The 23,028-nt window shown below is 36.8% G+C and overlaps 1 protein-coding gene across 3 annotated transcripts in view; it reads right to left on the bottom strand.

Moving 5' to 3' along the window:
- ppp1r9a (protein phosphatase 1, regulatory subunit 9A) overlaps positions 1-23,028 on the bottom strand; it is a 51,011-nt gene that overhangs the window by 19,577 nt on the left and 8,406 nt on the right. For all 3 annotated transcript variants that reach the window (XM_065291812.2, XM_065291820.1, XM_065291804.1), the window contains exons 3-8: positions 13,894-14,026; positions 13,442-13,562; positions 11,882-11,986; positions 5,252-5,387; positions 1,233-1,385; positions 605-658 (exon numbers count right to left, since the gene is read on the bottom strand). In XM_065291812.2, the coding sequence (XP_065147884.1) occupies positions 605-658; positions 1,233-1,385; positions 5,252-5,387; positions 11,882-11,986; positions 13,442-13,562; positions 13,894-14,026 (702 nt within the window). The remainder of the gene's footprint in view (positions 1-604; positions 659-1,232; positions 1,386-5,251; positions 5,388-11,881; positions 11,987-13,441; positions 13,563-13,893; positions 14,027-23,028) is intronic.

The following is a 23,028-nucleotide window of genomic DNA, read 5'->3' on the forward strand; positions in this document are numbered from 1 at the left end:
GTGCATCAGCTTTACATGTGAATCAAAATATGGCCTTAGGAAGAAAATCTACCTGTACTGCACTTTTGCCTTTATGACAATGGGAAATATAACTATTATTCCGACACAAGAAAGAAAAACAAAAAGCAAATTAGTCTGAGGAACACAGTGAGCCCTGCAGATGCAGCTCACATGGTCTTACTAATGAAAATAGATTAAAAAGTCTGGCAGAGAGAGAAAACATGCAATAGTACAGTATTACTTATTCAGTCCCAGCAGAGCAAAGCACACTGCAGTGCAATATTATAGGCATCTTTAAAAAAAGAAACACTTGACAAGTTTGTAGCTTATTACTCTGATGCATGGCGGCCACTGCAGATGTGTTTTTAATCATTCAAGGGTGCGATGTTACATCCAATGCACCACACCACAGATAATTCCTCAAATGACTTCTGCTTAGTGCTATTATATGTGTAAATATAAATCCAACATTGCTGACAAAAGTAGTAATCCACCAAGTAACTCTAAAAAATAATTTAGGAAGGGGTTTTATTTTTGTCTAAACATGAAGCTTTTTCATGTAATAACATCAGAGGGAACAGAGGGTTAAGATGTGGTCTCTTACCTTGTTTTTGAGTTTCTGGATCTCAGCTTCAGTGACAGTGTGTTTAATCTGCAGCTGTAGACACAGAGAGATATGACTGAATGATCAAGGACAAGCTTCCTTTCTAAGTGCAGTGACCAGCATGACATGACAACATTCTCTCTCTCTCTCTCTCTCTCTCTCTCTCTCTCTCTCTCTCTCTCTCTCTCAATCCCTCTCTCTCTCACTCACTGTCTCTCTGCATAAATATAAATCCAGACTCGAGAGACAGAATGAGATAGAGGGAAGAAAGACCCAGATTCCAGAGAAATACAGGAGAAAGTCTGAGCTTTGAAATGTAATAATTTAATATTTCTTTCCCAAACACATAATCTTCATCACTTTATTAAAAAAAATTGGAAATAGATTGTGCTTTGTGCAAACCAAAACCAAACTGGCTTATTCAAAGATCAAACTTGTTTGTTCAGTGCATGCATACAGTATAGCATTTAGAGCAGGGTTTTGAGACAGGTAATCAAATTTAACAAATTGAAAAGGATCAATGTGATCTATATTCTGTTACATCACATTTATTCTTTTATCAGATGCTTCAATCCACATTCACTTCATTTAACATTTCCCTCAGGATGGCATGACAGCATTGTCTTACCTCTCTGAACTTCTGATAAAGTTTGGTGGCATCCAGTTCAGATGGTGAAATGAGGTCCTCGTTTTCTGGTAAATCGAAAACCTCAATGGCAACGTCTCGGTCTGTTGCCGTCTGTCCCGCCTCCTCTTCCTCATCCGTGGCGTACTCTCCTGTCTGAGCAGACACATGGGAATAAACATCCACTCTGCATTTACTGGAACAATCAATTTGGCCCGGAGATTCAGTCTTTAATAGACCGGGGAATGTTTAGTCCAGTCTTTGTGTCTCCGGTATCCAAATATTATCCAACAGGCACTAGAGCATATTTCACTTTTGTGTCGTATTACCTAGCGCAGCTAAGATAATCGAAACATGAACTTTGATAAAATGCATTTATATAATTTAGCATACTCTCACATTTTGAGACAACAACATGCAATTGCTCTTATAGTTTGAAACTTGACCCGCTAACTGTTCAGATTTGTTATAGAACTCATTGATTGTCCTACAGACAGCCTCATCATGCCATTACTGATACTTTTTGAAGGTTAAAGTAGGCGCCGCCTGCCTTTGCCATCCTGGCCACGCGTCACCGCGCATCACTCGTGGATAACCGAAAATGGGTAAAAGGCGGGACGTGGGTGAAGCTGAGGTGACTGGTTGTTGAAACCACGCCGTCTAGCTCGATTCTAGTGACAGCAGTGGCTGTTCAACCATCACTCAAGTGGCCACGCTCTTAATTATGTAGAACTTTAAGGCTTAATATAATTTAAATGGACAAGTTACAAAAAATGTCATGAAGGACAAACTTAGCTATACAGACCAAAAACACTTTTTGTACCAGGCTGTAAACATATTATTTTCTACTATAAAGTTGGGCATTTTAACATGGAGGTCAATGGGAAGACAGCTGTTGGAGCTAGCCACAAGCGTGCAGTCGATGAATTACAGTTTAAATCATTTCCATATTGGCTTTATCAGAGAGATCATAAGGTAGCCCCTTAAAATAAACACACCTAACATCCTAGCAACCACCCATCAATGCCTTAGCAACCACCCTGAACACCCTAGCAACCATGCTTTCATACATTAAAAACACTTTACCAAGGTCTCCATCAATGACTTTTGCATGAGAAATTTTTCATCAAAAACTGCAAAAACGTGGTTTACAAATTAAAAAATATTTCAGTCAGGAATTTTATAAATATATAAAGTGCTATCTTTTTAGAAGAAAAACAAGAAAAGAGCATTTATTTATCCTGCTTGCTTGTGAATCTGCCAAATTATTTTAGGTGAATAGATATGCAGATACACAGACAAGTTGGTTCTGCTTGGCTGCGTCTTGTATCTGGTTTCCTGGGTTCAAGGGCTGTTCTCCAGGAGGTCTACGCTTCAGATCAAATGATCCACCTGGCAGGAGGCCGTCCATAAACCTATACTGCTATAAGCTCATTTGTGTCTCATCTTTCTCTACCTCAATCTGCTATTCACACACGCACGCACACACTATATGTATTATAAAAGAAGAACATAATGTAGTTCACTCCAAAAAAAATTTTTTGAAAAATTTTCACCCAAATTTTTTTATTTTTTTCTGACCCCCCCCCCCCCATGTTGTGTTAAACCCATAATTTTTTTCATGTTCCATAGAAAAAAAAGATCATTGCTTCTCCAGCACTTGCATTCTAGCGTTTCAACAAAATTTGGGATATTTTTACAATAGTTTTGGGATGTAGTTTGATATTGTGTATGGAAAAAGTGGACAATTTTGGTTATGTTTTAATTTGTTTCAAGAAACAGTTGGAACATTGGAACAACTTGAGTAGTTTGAAACTAAATTTAGATTTTTTTTGTGAACTATTTAAATGTAGAAAAGCAACACAGACTCTTTCATCAGAGTAAAGGTCCTGTTTTTCCTGATCCAGTTTTTCAAACTTTAGCTGGTGTGTAATATTGCTGTAAGAGCATAAATGATACCTGTAATATTATTAGGCTCAAACTTCACTGCCAGGCAATATATTTTCTTTAACAGAATTCGCCTTTCAAAGCCTACAGCGAATGGCCAGTTCGGACTACAGTCCTCTACTTCCCGGTTGAATGACGTCAAAGCAAGAGTTTCAGACAACAAAATGTTTGTTCTGTGGCAACTACCGTAGCTTCTCTTTGCATTTCGAATTGAGGTTGGTTGCAATTCGCACTCTCACCGCTGGATGCTACGAAAAATCCAAATTACACCATTAACTCTCGTCAATTAAGAGAAAACTCTTCCCTGCCAATATCAATTGTCCTTCACAAAAAGGCAATTATATCAGCTTTTTTCTCATAATTTGTTTTTGTTTTTTTTATAAAAAGAAAGCAAAAGTTTTTTTCATTTGATATACTGTATGTTTATATATTTAAAGAATAACATTTTCTAAAAGCATAACACTTTTGTGAAAATCATAAAAAATGCTGGCGCTGACTGGCAACTTTTTTTTTAAAACGCTGGCAGGAAAAGAGTTGAGTAATATGAATAGTGTCCAAATATTTTTCAGAGTCACCGTGCCCCTTTTCTCCATAAAGACATTAAATCTTTCCAAACCGTTCCAAGACATCCTCCTTGCCTGCTGGTCCTGTGGGGAGCTGCTGTTTTTAAGACCATTTACTACTGGCAGTCAGCCTGTGAATCTTTTAGGCAGGTTCACATGATTCTGCTTCAGCAAACACACCATCTCTGATTTTGTGAGAATATATATAGATTATATTCTGTCATCCACACACACTGATGCTCAAGCACACACATGGCACATATAAAGGAACAGATACCCACACACTTGCACACACATCTTTTGCGAGAACTGCCACATTCATTACAATTCCTTCTGGGCAGCCTGTCTGCTGGGAGAAGCAGCCTGTGCCAGAATTATAAAACAGGGCTGATTACACAGTCATTTCAAGAGCATAGTCAGTATTTAAGACAACCGCTGCACCATATCAAGACATGAAAGCAGAGGATAAACAAATCAAGATGCTGGTTTGAGACAGAGCACTGCATATGGGTGACTTTTTAAAAAAACAAACAAAAAGATTTTGATGCAATAACACTCAGCTGATGGAGAAATCGATGCTATAAACATGCACAAAGTCTTGGCTCAAAACACTGACTGATATCTTGCTGATAAATAATGACAGGCATTAAAAATTGGTTCTTGCAATCGCACGTATGGGTCTTGCATCATTCTGCGGAGCCCATAATGCTAAATCGTCCGTGTCCTCGAAATCATCAGGTAGAAATTGCTTGGCATGGACTACTGATGTAATTATCTCTGAATCATTGCAAGTGGTTAATTCAATGTTTCCTCCAGTCAGTCATTGGCGCTTTAATACGGAATCCAGCCATCGTGACAACACGCCGTGAATTATGAAAACGCACCTCTCTGCACTCGTCTAAACAAATAAATGGGACTAACATGGAACACAGATATGAAAACAGATTTGTGGCCCTTTAGGAGGATGCCTGGAGAGCCAGACATACTCCTGATCTGCTAATGAGAAATGAACAATAGCTGTTCGATGACTAGTAATATAAAAAGATACATCAGCTCTCCACTAATGTATGACTTATATTTACACACATACACAGTATGTTCTGTATAGATAGATAGATAGATAGATAGATAGATAGATAGATAGATAGATAGATAGATAGATAGATAGATAGATAGATAGATAGATAGATAGATAGATAGATAGATAGATAGATAGATAGATAGATAGAAAAAAAGTGTTACAATTTTATCATCACTACCACCATTTCATCATCATTATCAGTAGGTTTAATGTAACCTGACAGGTAAACATATTGATTTCGACCTGCAGAACTAATTTATCTTTCTGCACTCTGATGTGACAAGTTGTAACAGGTGTAGGCTTGTAGTATGGATAAATGGTGAATACTAGATTTGAACCTGCTCCAACAGGCTCTTGATTAACCTGTTCAGTCAGGCTGTAACATGTTTAGACAAGCTTGGATCTGTATCAGAGACGTTTTCTGTCCTTACCTCATCATCATCAGCATCGTATTGAGCATACTGCTGCTCCATCATTTCTCTCTGACGTCTCTCCTGCTCCAGAGTTTGACTGATGAGCTGAGCCACCTCGCTCTGCTGTCCCGGACGCTCTCGGCCAATCACAAACCTGCAAAGGGAAACCAATTAGAAGGGAGGGGCTTGACGATCAAATTCAGTATGGAAAAAAGTACTGTAGGCAAGGCCACATTGAATCAGCATGCAGAACCTGAGCCCTATTCATTTCCTTCAAGTTCTCCAGATGTTTTTTTTCTATTCTGTATGCAATTTTGTTTGTATTCGCTTTTTGCATGTAGTACTATAATGTCCCATTTAACACATTTTACTGTGTTCAAATCCTTTCTGCGCAATTCTACAGATTTTGCCCAAAAATTAACAGTGAAAAGGCAAAAACACTTCTTTTGGTTTCTTTTGGGCCTGGCTTTAAGAATAACATAATATATTTTAAAGCAGACATATCATGCTTTTAAATCTGTCCTTTTTACATATAAATAATCTATTTGTGGTCTATGTAAAGCGAAACTGCAATGCTTGGGTCTGAATTCCTCATTATTATAGCCCCACAGGCACCCTTTCTACCCCTTTTCTGATGTGCATCTGAGAGCAACTCGTTTTGGTACTGTCTTTTTAAATGCACGTCATACCCTGCCCCCTCTCCAGGTTGCAGAGGTGACACTCGGTTAAACTCCACCCCGTTCGGCCATTTTTGTAGTTTTATAGCAGAGATACGATTATCTAGCTGCACAGAAACTTTTTATTTACTCGTTATTCACAAAATGTCAACAACGGAAGACTTGTCCATCCAGCCTTATATGTTCGCGCCAGAGTCGGGAACGGACTGAGAGGAAAATGAAGACGACGAACCTGCAGAACAACGTCTTCATATGTAGGTATCGCAATGGTGTGAGGCTGCAGCCTCCGGAGGTCGCATATCAGGCTGCATACGTCATCAAGACGATCTTATTTCAGAATATTAACAATTATAAAGTTTACTATTATTCTTAGTTAATCGTAAGTTGTTATAATATGCTCATGACTTGCAAATGTAAAGCTCAGTTAACTTAAACCAGGCTTGATGCCCAAAAGCGATCTCCGCAGGCTGCAGCCTTCGGAGTGAGAAACAGCACTGCTAAACCATGACCACCGTGTACTTTACTTTTTTACTTTAAGTTATAAACTGCTTACCGAAGTGCTCTGCTCGTCGTCTCCAAAGAAAGAAGTAATTGACCCCTCAATCAGACGAAGTCTATCGGCAATTCCTTCTTTATACTGGCGGAGATTGGTGAAGTAGTTATCCTTAAAGTGCCTCGGGCACACAAAAATGACTTTACCCACAGATGTGAGTACATTTCTTACGCTCTCGTAACTTCTGCATCCCTGAGCTTGGACTACAATATCGCAGCGAGAAATATAAAATGGCGGATTGCTCGTAGTGTTGGGCTGGAAGTCAATGTCCTTATTTAGCAGTTCCGCTGCAAATACTGTGACGTAATTGTTCAAAAAACGTAATAGATAATAGAAAAATCAGAACCGGTTGGAAAATATGACCAAAACAGAATATAAAGATATCAACAAAGCACCTGAAGAGACTAATTTCAACTTTTATGTACTTATAAACACTACAAATATACAACAAAATGCATTTAAGAGCCAAGAAAGTGGATTTAGCATGATATGTCTCCTTTAAACGAAAGGTAGGTTTAAAATGTAAAAGGAATGTGAACTAAACAGAGAACTGTGCAAAAACATGTTTTATCTTCAAGTGATGTATGTCTTTTCTTGAATTGTCTGGCTTAAAGCAACATTTTTAATTTCACTTTGCTGGTAAATGGTACCTTATAATATGTCCTATATTTCAAAGATCATAGTTGAAGGCATTTCTACCAAGGTCATATGATAAATGACTAATGCAAACTGAATATTTAAACAGCACAATGCTTTAACTGCAATCAAATATAGAATATCAGAAAATACAAATTCTCTTACTGCTAAATTGCCTCAAACTTTATCTTAAAGTGCCTTTTAAATGTGTTGTTACAATTAGTTAATGTGCATTAGAATTTAAAGCAACACTATGTAGTTTTTTTACCTTTAAATAATGTCTCTAAAATTATTTCAGTGATAGAACAACTTTTAACTGGACAAATTGTACTGTTGCTGCAACCTGAGCAGCCTCCTAGCTGCTACAAGCAGACTCTGAAAGTGGCGGTGGAGGGTAGAGCACACAGCCCCGCCCCTCCCCCTGCCTGCAGAAGAGTGTCTGATACCAGGCACTGTTGCGCTTTTCAACCACATGGGGTAGCTGTAAGTCATTTTTACATGGAAACTACATAGTGTTGCTTTAACTAATCTGTACAGTATATGTTTGTGTACACTTAAAAATTGAAAAAACAAAAATATACTGCATTATCTTTTTATTACATTTAATAGTATTTCCTTACTGTAAATATACTTTCTTAAACTCATACCACTGGTTGAACAAGAAATTGCTGGACTGCTCAAACATACTGACATTAAAATGCAACAGAGCTTCACGCTGCGTCCGAAACCGCATACTTCCATACTATATAGTGGGTGAAGTAGTGCTTTTCACCTACTATATAGAATGGAAGTAGGCAGTTTCAGACGCAGCATCAGTGTTTGCATCTCTAAACTCTTTCCCCGCCATTGACAACTTATGCCAATGACGAACATTTCCGGATTTCCGCAGTACCACTATTATCGACCAGGTGGCACTCCTTCGCAACTTATAAAACTCGTAAGTATCGCCCTAGGGCAAACAACTGTATGGCTGTGTAAGTCTGCATCTGATCTCTATCAAAAGTCCTTCACAAAAATTGAATTATCTCAGCTTTTTGCACAAAATTTGGTGTTTTTCAAGAAACCTACCCATATTTGAGAGGTGATAAAAAGAAAACAAATGAAGGTAGGATGAAACAGCTTTTTGTTTAAAAGCAGAGGGTCTGTTCTTTCCTTTGATATATTGTATGTCTATTTCAAGAAGAACATTTTCTGGAAGGCATTAAACTTTTGTGAAAATGATGAAAAATGCTGGCGATGGCTGGCAACTTAAAAAAAAAACGCTGGCAGGGAAAAAGTTAAAACTATCCATCGGTAACACTTTACAATAAGGTTGTATTTGTTAACAATTAGTTACTGCATTAGTTGACATGAACTTACAATGAACAATACTTCTACAGCCTTTATTAATCTTTGTTTATATTAATTGCGGCATTAACTAATACATTTATAAAATCAAGCGTTGTAACTGTTAACATTAAATAATGCACGTAAACTAAAATAAATAACTGTATTGACAATAACTAACATTAACAAGCATTAATACATATAAAAAAAACTATACTGTTCCTTTTGTTATGTTAGTTAAGGCATTTACGAATGTTTACTAATACAACCTTATTGTAAAGTGTTACCCATCCATCAAATGGTTAAAGTTATATGTGATAAGAGAAAGATTTTTAAGATAAAAAAATCACACATACATTTTATGGGGTAAAAACTCATCAAGTAACATTAACTTTATTCTGTGCTGTTTTTCCCAAATTGTACGATACACAACTCATAAACAGGAGATGCAGCTGAGGCGTTCAGCAGGGAGTCCTAATCACCCTGCATTAGGCACATACAAGAGCCTAAATTTGATCTATATCCAAGGCAACAACTGGGTCAATACCACACGATGCTGAGAATCTCTGCTCAATCTGCATAACAACTGACCTGGAAACAGTTTCGTCTTCAAAATTGGAACCACACGCAGAGTCCCAACCTTTTCTGAGACGAAGATCCCTTACTGGCGAGAGCCACTATTAATATTCACATACATCTGGGGTGACAGGATGCGATTTAGTACCTTACAGAGGGGGGAGGTGTTCCTGCTAAACCCGCTAAGAACCCCCTGAATCTGATACTGAATCATCACTGCAATGAATCACTCGTAATAGAGTGTCAATCTTGATATATTTATTGGTGGTCACTGGAGCAGTTACAGACCTGCTTAAATTCCTACAGTAGGGTAAATATAGCACAAATGGAGAATCTGGGCCACGCTGCCTCCTCGACCAAAATGGGAGAGGAATTACAAAAAAGAAAAGTGAATTGAAGAATTGGAAAAGACAGTGGAATAAAAATACACTCATGTTTAAATGATGTGTTTCAAATGGTCGGTCTAACTGAAAGGCACTTTTTTGATCTCTATTCTAATTTCGGGCATAGAGTATTTTTGAGAATAGAATATTTTTAAAACACTAGGGGGTGGTTTCCTGGACAGGGATTAGACTAGTCCTAGACTAAAATAAATATAAGAGCTGTCCAAACTGAAAACAACTTGCACTGACATATCTTACAATACATCAGTACCCTTTGTTTTTCCTCAAAATGCACACCAGTAATGTTTTTAGTAAGACATGTTTGTTAAAACTAGTTATATTTCCTAATTAAACTAAGGCCTAGTCCTGGCTTAAAGGGACACTCCACTTTTTTTTTTAAATATGCTCTCATTCTGGCGTAATAATCAAGGACTTTGGTGTAATGTCACTACGCCTGCTACAGCCATGTTACAATAGCAAATTCCTTGATTATTACGCCAGAATGAGAGTATAGTTCCTAGCCATATTGCCTAGAAAATCACAACTTTTAATTTTCCATCGGTCTTAGTACACGATGTAACTACAGAAGAGTCAAGTTTTAAATAGGAAAATATCAAAACTCTTTGGTTACTTTGAGTGCAATGCTAAATGGTCTAATCAGATTCAATGGATTATGCTAAGCTATGCTAAAAGTGCTAGCGCCAGACCCGGACATCAGCTGAATGGAAAATTAGCATATTTTCAAAAAAGTGGAATGTCCCTTTAAGAAAATCCCTGTCCGGGAAACCACCCCTAAATTTGGCAAATATCACCAGGCTAGCAAATCTTAGAAAGAACTTTAATGGCGCTTTTCCATTGCATAGTACCCCACGGTTTAGTTTAGTTTGGGTCGGGTCAGTTTACTTTTGGGAGCTTTTCCATTGGGTGCAGTACGTAGTACCCGATACTTTTTTTCGTACCACCTCGGTTGGGGTTCCAAGTGACCCGAGCTGATACCAAATGTGACGCGAAAACACTGTAGGTCACTGATTGGTCTGAGAGAAGCGTCATCGCTATAATGTAAATATTAGCTTTAGCTTACTGCTAGCTTGCGCTGTCTCAAGCAAACCTGTTGTTATCTGTGTTCTGCTATAAGTTTCCAAACACCCTTTTAGCGACGAAAAACATCCGCAGGTTGAGAATCCGGGACACCATAACAGTTTTTCCAGACTTGCAGTTTGTGGCGGCACATTCGCGACGTGCACGTCTGCATTATATATGCTTAAATGTAACTTGAATGAGGCTCAGCGGAGCGCCGTCGACTGACGCCACGGGTCGGGTGTTTGAACAGAAACTGTCATGTGAGACAGAGGTAGTGATAAACGCGATGTGCAAACATCTATTTGTGATGGCCAATTTTAATTTTGTGGCAGACTGAGAAATAAATGAATGAATGGGAATGTACAACAACGCTCTCACGTGTATGATGTCACAGCAAGGCAGCGTAAATATAACGTCACGCCTATAATCCCTCCCACTCCGAAGTGATACTAAACTCGATGGAAAAGCTAACCACGCCAAAGTGAGGTGATCTGACCCGACCCAAACTAAACTAAACCGTGGGGTACTATGCAATGGAAAAGCGCCATAAGCTTCAAATAAATTGTGTCAATACCTGTGATGGAGTCTGGTCGGCTATGTGAGAAATCAATAAGCTATGTCTTTTTCAAACATTTTGAATGAAATAAAACATTTGAGTTAACCATTAAATGAACAAATCATGTTAAGAGAATATTTTTTAAATTCTAAGCAGCAAGATTTGCATATTAAAGCAGATGTAAATGATTGTTTATATTTACAGATATTGCAGAAGTACAATAAAGCACTGACAGCTTCAGTTTAAATCATGCTGTGCTATATTATTGTTAATGAATAGTACTGTTTTATCACAGTGTGACATCTTACTGCAGCCTGCAATAATTTTCTAAGACGCTCTCTGTTCAGTTGTGTCTAAGAAGTGATCAGATACTAATAAAAAGTCTGTTTCCATGTAAAAAGTGCAAAAATAACCACATTTGTCATTCTAGTTAACTGTTAAGGCTATTGTAAAGACATAAACATATCTTAATAAAACTGTAAGTGTGTTTGTTTCATTCCATTGAGCTCGGTCACGCTTTTTTAAACCAAAGAAAAAATCCTGTATGACTGATCACTTAAAGCAGCAGTCCGTAACTTTGGCCTCTCTATCGCCATCTCTGTTTGAACTATAAAATTGCAGTTATTTGAGGAGTAATTTTCTGTACATGCATTGTGCTTTGCCTTGCTACTCTATGTGGAAAAATCGGATGTCTTTGATGATCACCACATCAGAGGGGATCTGTCATTATACATTGACATGACAGTTAAAAGTACATTCTGAATCTCATATATCTGCAATCTTGACTCATATGTCTGCAATATATCAACAATAATGAATTATAGAAACACAATAAATAAATAAATAAATGTGATATCTTACTTGACTATTCCTTGCGTGTTTCTCAGGACAGAAGCAGCGAAGCTTTGAGTAACTCCCACCAGACTGGTGCCATCCACCTCTACTATTTGATCATTCACCTTAATTCTGTGGAAAATAAAGGTGTAACTTTGGTATTACAGTATTGTGCAATCTCAGTTTTTATGTTAAATTATGATTTCTCTGCTTGCTGTTGTCATTCTGAGATGACACTGTAAAAAAACATTAATTATGTGCTGCCTGAGGCTTTCGCATCACCATGATATGATTAATGTTTCAATAATTTTTTAATATGCCAATTCCTTTGTGCACTTTTTGTGCATTGTAAAAACAGCCATATTGCATTAACACATAAAACTAACCACATATAGTAAACACAAAGGTTTTTATGCCTTTATCCATTCGTTAAATTTGACATTAAGAGCCAGAGATTTACTTAATAGGGCAAATTAGCATGAAAATGTGGCGATAGGAGAGAAAATGCGTGTGATTTACTGACAAGGCACACACTAAAGAACAAAGGCACAACATCTCATTTCCATAATGACCAACCCAATTTAAGACTTAAATTGATAAATAATGACACAAATAAGTGAACTGACAAGCACAAACCTTAACAAATTGCATTGTGTGGTTCATTTAAACACTGTACTGTCCTCCTATAAATTTTGCATTATCTCAGTCAAAAATTAGATAATGATATTAACCAAAATGCTCACAGCAAGTATTATATGTTCGTCAAATACTTTTGAGTTAAATCCACTTAATCCCAGCTTCAGGGCATTATGCACTTAGCGGGTTTTGTATCTGAGCTCTTCAATTACAGTATTGCCTGTAGTGCAGCAAGAAGGTGATAGGGCGCTCACAAGACTGAATCCTAATGTGATGCCGAAAACACAGCTTGACCTTCACTTGCATTCAGAAATGTCTCCATTATACTGAATAAACACTGAAACCAGGAAAACATTTTTCCTGCATGCAAAATGCAAAATAAGGACTCCAGCGGAAAGATCACAATGTCCCTGTTGAATTTTGCATTGTTTCACATAGCTTAGAAACAGCAAGAGAGTGAATGGTGGAGGAAATTTTATTCTGGCCATTGAATGCTCTTTTCAAAACCTGACACAAAGCATTAAGAGTGTCAAAATCTCAGAGAAAAGATTTGTTTCCAATAAGCATAAAACCATCCCCCATTGGTGTATTTGACTGAAACAAAATGCCCCTCAAAAGTAAAGCAAAACATATTTTTGTGTGCTAATTTAATCTAAAGACTGATGCCCAATATTTGCTCAGAATTCAGCAAAAACATACTTGTCAGGTATCCTGTTTCATGCTGTAATAACTCAATTTAAATGTATTATTATTATGTAATATGGCTGAATCAACCGAAGGGGTACGTCACCGAAAGACATTACATAAAATAGTGCCTCATCAACTACTTATTCAGTGAATTATTCATTGACAACAGCTATTTATAATATATCTTGAAACTGACACAAGGAACTACCACTCCTATTATCCTGCTTAGCAGGTGTGGCTATTTGCCGGTTTATATAACGGTACCTTCCATCTCTCTCTGCTGCTCCGCCCTCTATGACAGTCTTGACGAAAATGCCCAGCTTCTCCAGGCCTGCATCAGCACCAACCCCCATTCCTATAATACTGATCCCGAGTCCATCATCATCTGAGACACAGTTATGAACATGTACAAATCAGTGAAAGGAAGAATATTACAGTTAAGCAAATGGAAAGAGAGAATTCAGTAAATCACTAGAAAGCTAAAAGGATGAATTCAAATGGAAAAATGGTTTGCTACTAACTCAGTTGCAGTAGAAAATGCAAATGTATGTAGACCATTTACCTGACAAACTAGCATTTTTTTATTAAGGCATTATAGAAGAGCATTATTTTGTAAATCTCTCAATTAAATGTAGACTATTGTGTATTATGTTCGTTCTTTGGTGGAGTGGCAAAAAAGTGATTGGTTTAAAATACATTGACGTTTGGTTATTGACCTTTTTCTAGTTCCACAGGGAGAAGTTCCAGCTTCTCGACTCTTTTCTCCAGCTCATATTCAGCTGATGATGCCACCGGGTCCACCTCCTCATTCCTCCGGTCATAATCTTCATTGCAGTAGGTTTTAAACACCTGTGAGTGAAAAAAATCAAAAGATTACAATAATAAAGTCATGTAATAAAAACAGCCAAGCAAAGCATTTTTTTATTATTTCATTGCTTTACAAAATGGAGTATCTAAACTGCGCAGGGCTCCGAAAACCTCTCTTCAGAAACAGCAAAAACAAAACCACACAAAGCTAAAGACAGTATGAGATCAATAGACTCAGAGGTGACAGGAAAATGTCTCGGGTTGCATCATTGCCTCTTCATAACACTGCAGATCGTCTGAAACGCATCCAGTCCTTTACGATCTTTTCATCATAAGCGATGGTCCTGTGCACCATGGCGTGACAGGAGTGGATGGACACGCATAACTGTGCCACCCAATTGGTTTCCCGGACAAACCGCAGTCTCATGCCAATGCTAGACATGACTGTCTGTCCATAACTTGTGTCCTTAAAGGGTTTAATATAGAGGTTGCTCCTTCTTACTGACACATTGAATTAGCTTCCCTTGACCTAGATTCAAAAATATTTAAATTTAAAAGAACAATCAACCCCAGACAGGGCTAAAGCACACATAACATTACTGCATTTAGCACCTTTTGTCCAAACTTTTTACAATGGTATATTCCTGGCGTAGTAATAAACATTCTTCTATTAACCCTTTCTCACCTAATATATATTATACAATATGATCATTTAACATATCTAAAAAAACATTTAAAAGGCACATGAGTGGTTATTTATTATCTAGTGAACTTACAAGCTGCATTTTTTACAATAGCCATCTGCATGTCCAGCTGCCATCAAGAGAATCATCAGATTACAATTACATCTAAAATATTATATTATTGATGCAATTACAGTCCTACATGTATATGATAGAGCTTGAGAAAGCCAAAGCTTTGTACACACACAAACCAAGCCCTTGGACTAAAACTGCACAATTTCATGCACTTTACACTTTATGTGCACTTTTGAAAATTGATTAATAAGTGCTGTATTCATTATTGAGCAATTACGTTTGTTGACAAAATGATTAGCTGTTACAATCTGCAATGGCCTTTATCAACAGTCTTTCAAAGTTCTTAGTAAAAATAATTGGCATAAATGGATAAATAACAATGAGAAGTTATAAAACACATTTCAACATTTCTCTTTTTAGCCATAACTTTAAGTAACTTTTTATTAATAGGATATGCGACCTTTTAAAAATGTCCTAATATGTACCATTATATGTACCTCTAAGGTACCAATGTGTACATTTGAGGTACTAATATGCACTTTTTAGGTACAAAAGTGTACTTTTTTTTGAAGAGGTATTGCCCTTCTTGTAACTTTATTCACAGAGAGTGCATTGCGGTACAGGGTATACATGATGTTTTTCAGTATGTGTGTTCCTTGGGTTTGAACCCATGACTTTTTGCACAGCTAAGGGAATGTTTTACCACTGAGCTATACAGGAGCATGTAAGATTATATAAAAGATTATAGCAGATATATACTTTATATTATATAATAAAAAATTTTTGCCAGAAAACATTTCCAATAAAAGAAACTTGTACACGTTGCAACAACTTATACAGAAGCCATGACATGTAGCTGTTTCTTCAGCTTGGTTGAACTTCGCTTGTATCTACTAAAAACAATTCCTTACATGAGCAGCCTTGAGCTTCTTTTTCCATCTAGCGCATGTAACTTAGTTTAACTCAAGTCACCTCTTTTTTATCAACCTCATCTCTTTTTCTCCATCCATCTCCTGTCATTCAATCTTCAGATCAATACACCTGTTAGCTGCCTTCAAGCAAATGCAGAGAATAGTTTTTGTCTTATAATCATAAATCGACCTCTCAATGTAACCTTTCATCTATTGCTAATACACTCTGGCATACTGCAGTTTTACATAAAACCCAGCAGCATGTGACGTCTCTGGCTTCATTTGAAACTGTACCTTGTATAATGGCCAAGAAATATACGCTTTTGTAAGTTTTACTGTTATAGATAGAACTAACTGTGGGGTACCTTATGTAATTTGTGGTCACTATTCACTCTCATTGTATTAAAATAACCAGGTTGGAAATTCATTGTATTTTTCTATTTAACACTGCCTTTTTAATATTAAAAATAAAATGTGACATATTTGTGTTTTTTTTTTAAGTTACAGGTTCTGAAAAACATGTAGGACTAAAACTACTGACAGATTTTTCACCTTTAAGACTGTAGGGATGAGTGAAACTAAGGCTGTCTCATCTATTCTTTACTCCCACTCTCTTCCTTATCTCTCTCTCTCTCTTCTTTCATTACTTCTTTCTTCTCTCATCCTTCTTTCTACCAGTACACTTCTAGTGAAGCAGTCCAGTCTCATCGGTATGCCTCTAATGCGCCACATTACGCCAGTACTCGGCCTTGTGGGTGACTGCAATCCTTCTGGGGCTTAGTCCAAGAATTAACTGAGGGTCAGGCCAAGGGGGGCAGAAGGAAAAGGTTGAGGGCCATGCGCAAGGATGTGTTTGTCGGCATTTGTATTACTGGCTTTCAACCACAAATGCATTCACATTAAATGGCCCTGCAGTCAGTCCCAATGTCAACGCACACACATGGAAATACAAGCCTCTCCCAGAGGGACGTCGCTGTTGATGCTGAGTGGATTAACCATTAATACAGGGTGTCTGCAGAGATGAATCTGGAGATAAACATTTCTGCACTCCTCACTGACAACAGAAGACAGCGACATTGCTTAAGGAGTTCAACAGCTAGACTTACTGTTACAAGCTAAGATTCTTGGCAAAGGCATAAAAGTATTTATATTATAGTATTATCCAAGAGAATAAATAAAGTCTTTCTTATTTTGTAAGGACCGACAATGTAAAAAGACTTACTTTACAAGTAAAAATTTTCTTGGCACACTTTTCTTTAATACTTTAAATATCAACACAAACTTAAGATAAGTTGCCCTTTTTCAACTTAAAGTCCACATGAAAATAAAATGAAAAACTGTAATTTGTTTTGTAACATTGTGGTATTTTTTGTAAAAATTACTTATCTGTGAGCTTCATTATTATTATTTTTTTAATTCTTGTGCCCTCATAATCTTTAATCAAAAATGCAAATCTCCTCCTCTCCTCAAAACGATCATATGGTATGGCAGGTGGGCGCATGCGGGGTCCGAGAGAATATCGCTGCGATTAGCAAATAGCAACACAACCCAACTTTAAATGATCCAATCAGATCTCGATGGACAAATTCAAAACCAAACCTGTCTTATTTTATTTCAGAAGCCAGTTTCACTCGGATATATGTCACCACATGGTATACTTCGGATTCATGATGGCGATAAAAAAAAACAGTTTACCTAAAATATTTTTTATTCAAATGCATTTGGATGTATTTTTAGTATAACCCTACAAAACTTACTTAATCTGCATTTTCCTTTTAAAGTCTCCCTGTAGTCAAGAATTTTTTCATTTAAAACAGATCATAATAGCAGAAAAGTTTTACCTGTCACAGTAATCTCTCCATACTTTTAAACTGGTTAAATGTAACTCTACACCCTTACCTGATTAAGTATATAAGGATTTATGAATATGCAAATTATTCCCCTCCTTAACTCAATCGCACATCTTGGACTATAGATATGAATTTGCAAATTAGTCCACGCCTCCTCTCTTTCACAACACCTCGCACCATAGATATATTTGCAAATAGATACTACATTTGACAGTTTCAGACACATCACTGCTTAGTTCGGTTTCACACAATGTATATGTGAACTGTGTGTTTGCAGCACTAATCTTTTAGCACTGATGATAACAGGTTACAGCACTCACCCTGCATGTGTGAGCATCACAGAAGCAGAGCTAAAGCAGCTGTGCTGCAGTCGTTTCAGCACCGAGTCTATGCAGCATCCATACATAATATCTATGACTCCAACTACTGATCCATTCGTTCAACTGTGTTGATGTGACTGGTTACATGTTTGTGACGTTAGAAACAAATGCAATTTCAAAATGTGGTGTTAAATGATCAATTTGCACATGCCTGTATTAAAACACCACTTTGGTGCGGTTTCCCAGACAGGATTTAGATTAATCCAAGACTAGGCCTTAGTTATTTTAGGAAATTTAAGTAGTTTTTACAAACAAACCTCACAAAAAACTATACTGGTGTGCATATTAAGACAAAACATATCTTAAAATATGATGACAATTTATTCTGGGACTAGGATAAACCCTGTCCAGGAAAACCACCCCATATAAATAACAATAAAAACAGATTTTCCCCACAGTGGGACTTCACAAAGCCAAGGTTGCATCTCTGAATGAACTAAACTGCATTCAAAACATATCCCAGGTACTTTACTTCTATAAGGTATTTTCTATATTACTGTGCTGAAGATATAAAAATACAGAATATCAGGAATGCTAAATATTATTAAAAATAAGATGAATGTGTTAAAGAGTGTTCACGACTAGGTCCAAATTGGTTTTTTACAGTGATTTCATTAATGTTCCGAATCATATATTTTTTGTAACTTTTGGAAATTTATTGGGAAGTATCGAGAAATTTTGTAAAGATATCAAGATTTTTTACATTTTTGGTTTATCAGCCAGCCCTAATTTGTCATAATAAAAAATGCAATAAATTAAAATGCAAAGTAAAAACATTTTACTTGTCTTACACTTTCGGACCCCATGCATGATCTGGGGGGTTCCCAGACAGGATTTAAATGTAGTCCGAGACTAAAATGCTTGTTTAAGCTGAAAACAGCTTGCACTAACATATCTTAAAATATGTCAGTGCCATTGTTTTGTCTCAAGATGCAAACCAGTGATGTTTTTGTAAGGTGTGCCTGTAAAATCGTAGGCCTAGTACTGGCATAATATAAACCCAGTCCTAGAAACCTCCACTTAAAGGCTCATGATTGTATATGAATATAACATAATAATGCTAGTAACTCATTCATGCAAAAGCAGGTGTACAATATTTCACGAGACTCTGCATTATTTTAAACCTGCATTATCTTTCAACTACTTTAAAAGCACGCTGGACACTTGAACTGATGAGTCAGGTGATATGAAGTCCTCAAGTTAAAAGACCTATTAGCCTTGTGCTCTGTGTAAAGCTCACAGCTCTTTAAAAACCTGTGTTTATTTTCTTCTTCACTTCAGCAAACCATTGACTCTTTATGGAGTTTATCTGCCATGGAATGGCATTTCGGCCTCTTTTTAATCTGGTGTTTGTGGAAATACCTCTGGGGTTTCACCACCCACCAACACTTACCGTAGCACGCCAACAAAGCGAAGGGAGCTCCCAGCATAAAGCCATAAACAAGAGACAAACAATTGCTTACTTTATGTCTCACTCTCAAGTATGTTGGCTGAGTCTGCTCACATGACCATTAACATGGTCAAATGAATACTTAATTCATCCACAGACCACATAAGTGGGTGAGGGTTTTACATTCATGACCCATGTGTACGTGCAGGCATGTTTCAGCTATAAGCCAAACCTATACATACAGTAAACATTTGTTATTAAGCCATGATTAAATTTGTTCGAATCCCTGGAGCAAAATTCTGGTCTGAATGATTCAAATCGGAACACACTGAGATAGATAAAAGACAAAGTGTAGTATTGGAAACTGGACTGAAAGTGGAAACTGGCACACAGTAACCACATTTGACCTGACGTAACAATACAGGACACTGTGTCAGCACTGAACCCCTCCTTGTTTCCAGTATGGAAAAAAGCAGGAACAATACTCTCGGATACATCAGTGATGGGCTGAGATGCCAATGGAGAATTAGTGCCTGACACGGACAGCTGCAGTGGTGCAGCAACAGAAGCACATGGTCTTCTTCTGTTTCCACAGTTGTAAAAAATTCAGCTCCAGAAGGGGTCAGATGTCAGAGAAACAGGCAAACAAAAAATACCACATCATTAATAATGCATAATGGGACAGACCTTTGCCAGTGACTCCAGTTTCAAAATAGCAGTCCTGAGAACAAGAAATTGCTTTAGTGCTTTTTTCGTGTACTCTGGAAAATATAAATCACACATTTATGTTTTCTGATAGCTTGTTTGTTCTACTCAACAAATTTAACAAATGAGAAAATAGATTTAGTTTCCGAGTAACATTAAAAAAAAGCCTAAAATGTAGACGTTTACAAAAGTATCGCTAATCTAGTTAGCAACCATGTTATATTGGTAAATAAAGTATTTAAATTTTTTTATATTGTTACATTTACGTTTATGTGTTTATGCATTGCAACAGTACATTGAATTCATATGTTTTCTCAGTAGGTTAGTTGGAAATCGAACCCATGATCCTTTGTGATCCTAAAGCAAAGCTCTACAAGTTGAGCTACAGGAACACTCAAGGAATATTTTTGTTAATTTTTTTATCTTAATTAAAGAAATTAATATATGAAGAGTTTGGTCCCAATTTCCCAAAACGTGATAAACAGTCAAAATCAGAATTGTATCCGGTCAGTATAAAGTCAATTCTTAATTTCACGCAAAATCCGATATCCACCGTGATATTCTGTCATCTTTTTTACCTTTTTTCCAAACTGCGACAAACGCGAGTCCTCCTTCTCTGCAGAATGCAGCAAATCCACTTAACCAATCACAGCACACAATCCACGCATTGTAAACAATGATGGCAGCGCTTTGAAAATACACAGAATCATAGTTTTCCTCATCTACTTTGTACTTCGTTATCAACAAACAAACAAAAACGAAATAAAACCTTTAAACCTGTGGTGGATTTCTGTGGCGAGGAAGAAACATAAGCCATCAAATTCGAATAATTTACGTAAGAGACTCGGAAAAATGCTGGCTGTTGCTTGTTCTCACACGACAGCATAGCTTCTGTCATGCTAACACATTGACCCCAGGCGATCTTATGAAAAACTTTCCATTATTTTAAGTCAACGAAAATTGAGCAGGACCAAAACATTTTACATCTGATCGATTAATGAATATAAAATGGCAAGGATGAATGTACCTTTATATACTGATTCAATAGATTATAGCATTTAGAAAAAAATTGTCATGGATTTACTGCATTTTGCGAAAAAAAAAAAAAAATGTGTTTTTATAAAAAAATATTTGAAAATTTGAAGAATTTTTAATGTTATTATAACCTAAAGATGCTATGTGAAAGTTTGTAACAGAAAATAGTGGTTTTCATCTTGTCACTTTCTTACCCAAATTAGTAAAAATGGATTATTGCGTTTTGGAACCGAACTCTTCATATAATTTTTTAGACTGTAGCCATATAACCTTTTAACTAAATTACAGAACTGACTGGATTAAAACTGTTTAAAACATTCAGAGTGGAGTGTGTGATCATTGAATCATTTCAGCAGTGCGGCCCAGTCTTTCAAATCCATTCAATTCCATTAGAGAATCAAGAGGAAATAAATATGCCATAACAAGAGACTGAATTCAACTTATGTAATTACATTTTAGCCTAAAAGTACAACTCGGGACAAACACGATAACACAATGCACGTAATAAAGAGCGCACCTACTGTATGCAAACACAACTAAACAAACTTTAATATTTAAATGATCCACTTTTGACAATAATACAGTCTCATTGTAATGAATTACTATTTAATCTCCCATTCTTCTAATACTGGACCGGTTAGATGCATGCACAATGTTTTACCATAAATCTGTTCCTCTCAAAGTTAAACGCAGACTGTTACTTCCTCTGTGCTTGCAGAAAAAACACGTGGCCTGTATTCAAAATGTCCTGACTCATGATAAAGTGCTGTGTCTGTCTTTGTCAAGCTAATGACTGAGACGGTTGAGCCAAGTTGACGGTTAACCCAGCCGGCTGTGCCATTTAACAATAATAGCGCACACGAATACATTAATCTCTAGGTCATGAATATTTACGAAATAACAGCACTAAAGGACACATCAGTAATGCCTGTGTCAAACTGTTTTATATAAAAATGTTCAAAGAGACTTAATCTAAAACACACACATTTGGCATCTGCAAAGACCTATATTTCACATTTATAATTAGCCGCCTGAACCAAGAACTGAAACTGAGAGTAGCATTGGGATGTGATCTGATTAAGGGACTCTAAGAATACAAGACATTTCAGGAGCAAAAAATCTGTTCAAAAACCTAAAATAATGGATTTCAATTCACTTAATACTGGCAGGTGAGACTCTCACATGAGGGAGACTAGTGGACAAAAAAGTCACATGTATTCAAAAAGAAAGTCAAAACAACTTGCCCAGCACTATTTAAAGGTATTAACATGACTGATCCAGACTAAAGCAACCTTTGTTTTCTAGTATTTACCACAACTCCATCCAGCTTTTGATTAAAGTTAGTAGGAGTTAAAAACGAATTTCCAGTAACTCAAGCGTTAATTTCATAGTATTACAGCAAATCAATGTCAACAAAGCAAATAGTAGGCTATCTACCTGCAGTAACAGCATCATTATATTGTCAAAATCAAAGTTAAGTGACTTAAATGCAGAGCTACTGTAAGTGAATTACGTTTAGTTTAAATCGACTGTACAAGGACTTAACATCTGCTGTACCATTTTAAAAACATCCTTCTAAGCAATGCTATTCCATAACCTCCACCACAAGAGATGGATGGACAGACTGTTAATACCACCCTCACGTTTCACCTTGGAGTATGTTGCAAACGCAGCGCTTATCGGTGTTCTCAAGGGAGCATGACTTGATCATAGTGCAGAGAGAGAAGGATTGACAAGAAGATGAATGGACAGTGATGGTTTGAAAAATGCTCATCAGGACAGATGCTAGATGTGTTTATCTTCCTACAAGCACATGTGGGTCTCGGGATGTCATTTTACACCTTTGTCTGCCGCTTATTATTTACAAAGCACTGATAAAATGTATGCAAGCAAAAATAAAGAATTGCTCCAACTCTGCTTCCGAAGAATCAATAAAAAGGCTTTAATGGACTCTATAATTTCAATTATCTATGTACGCCTAAGCTTTCAGAAGAGATAAATGTCAAGAACTTGTG

This window comes from Paramisgurnus dabryanus, chromosome 19 (genome assembly GCF_030506205.2).
Source record: "Paramisgurnus dabryanus chromosome 19, PD_genome_1.1, whole genome shotgun sequence".
In the NCBI taxonomy this organism is placed as follows: domain Eukaryota; kingdom Metazoa; phylum Chordata; class Actinopteri; order Cypriniformes; family Cobitidae; genus Paramisgurnus; species Paramisgurnus dabryanus.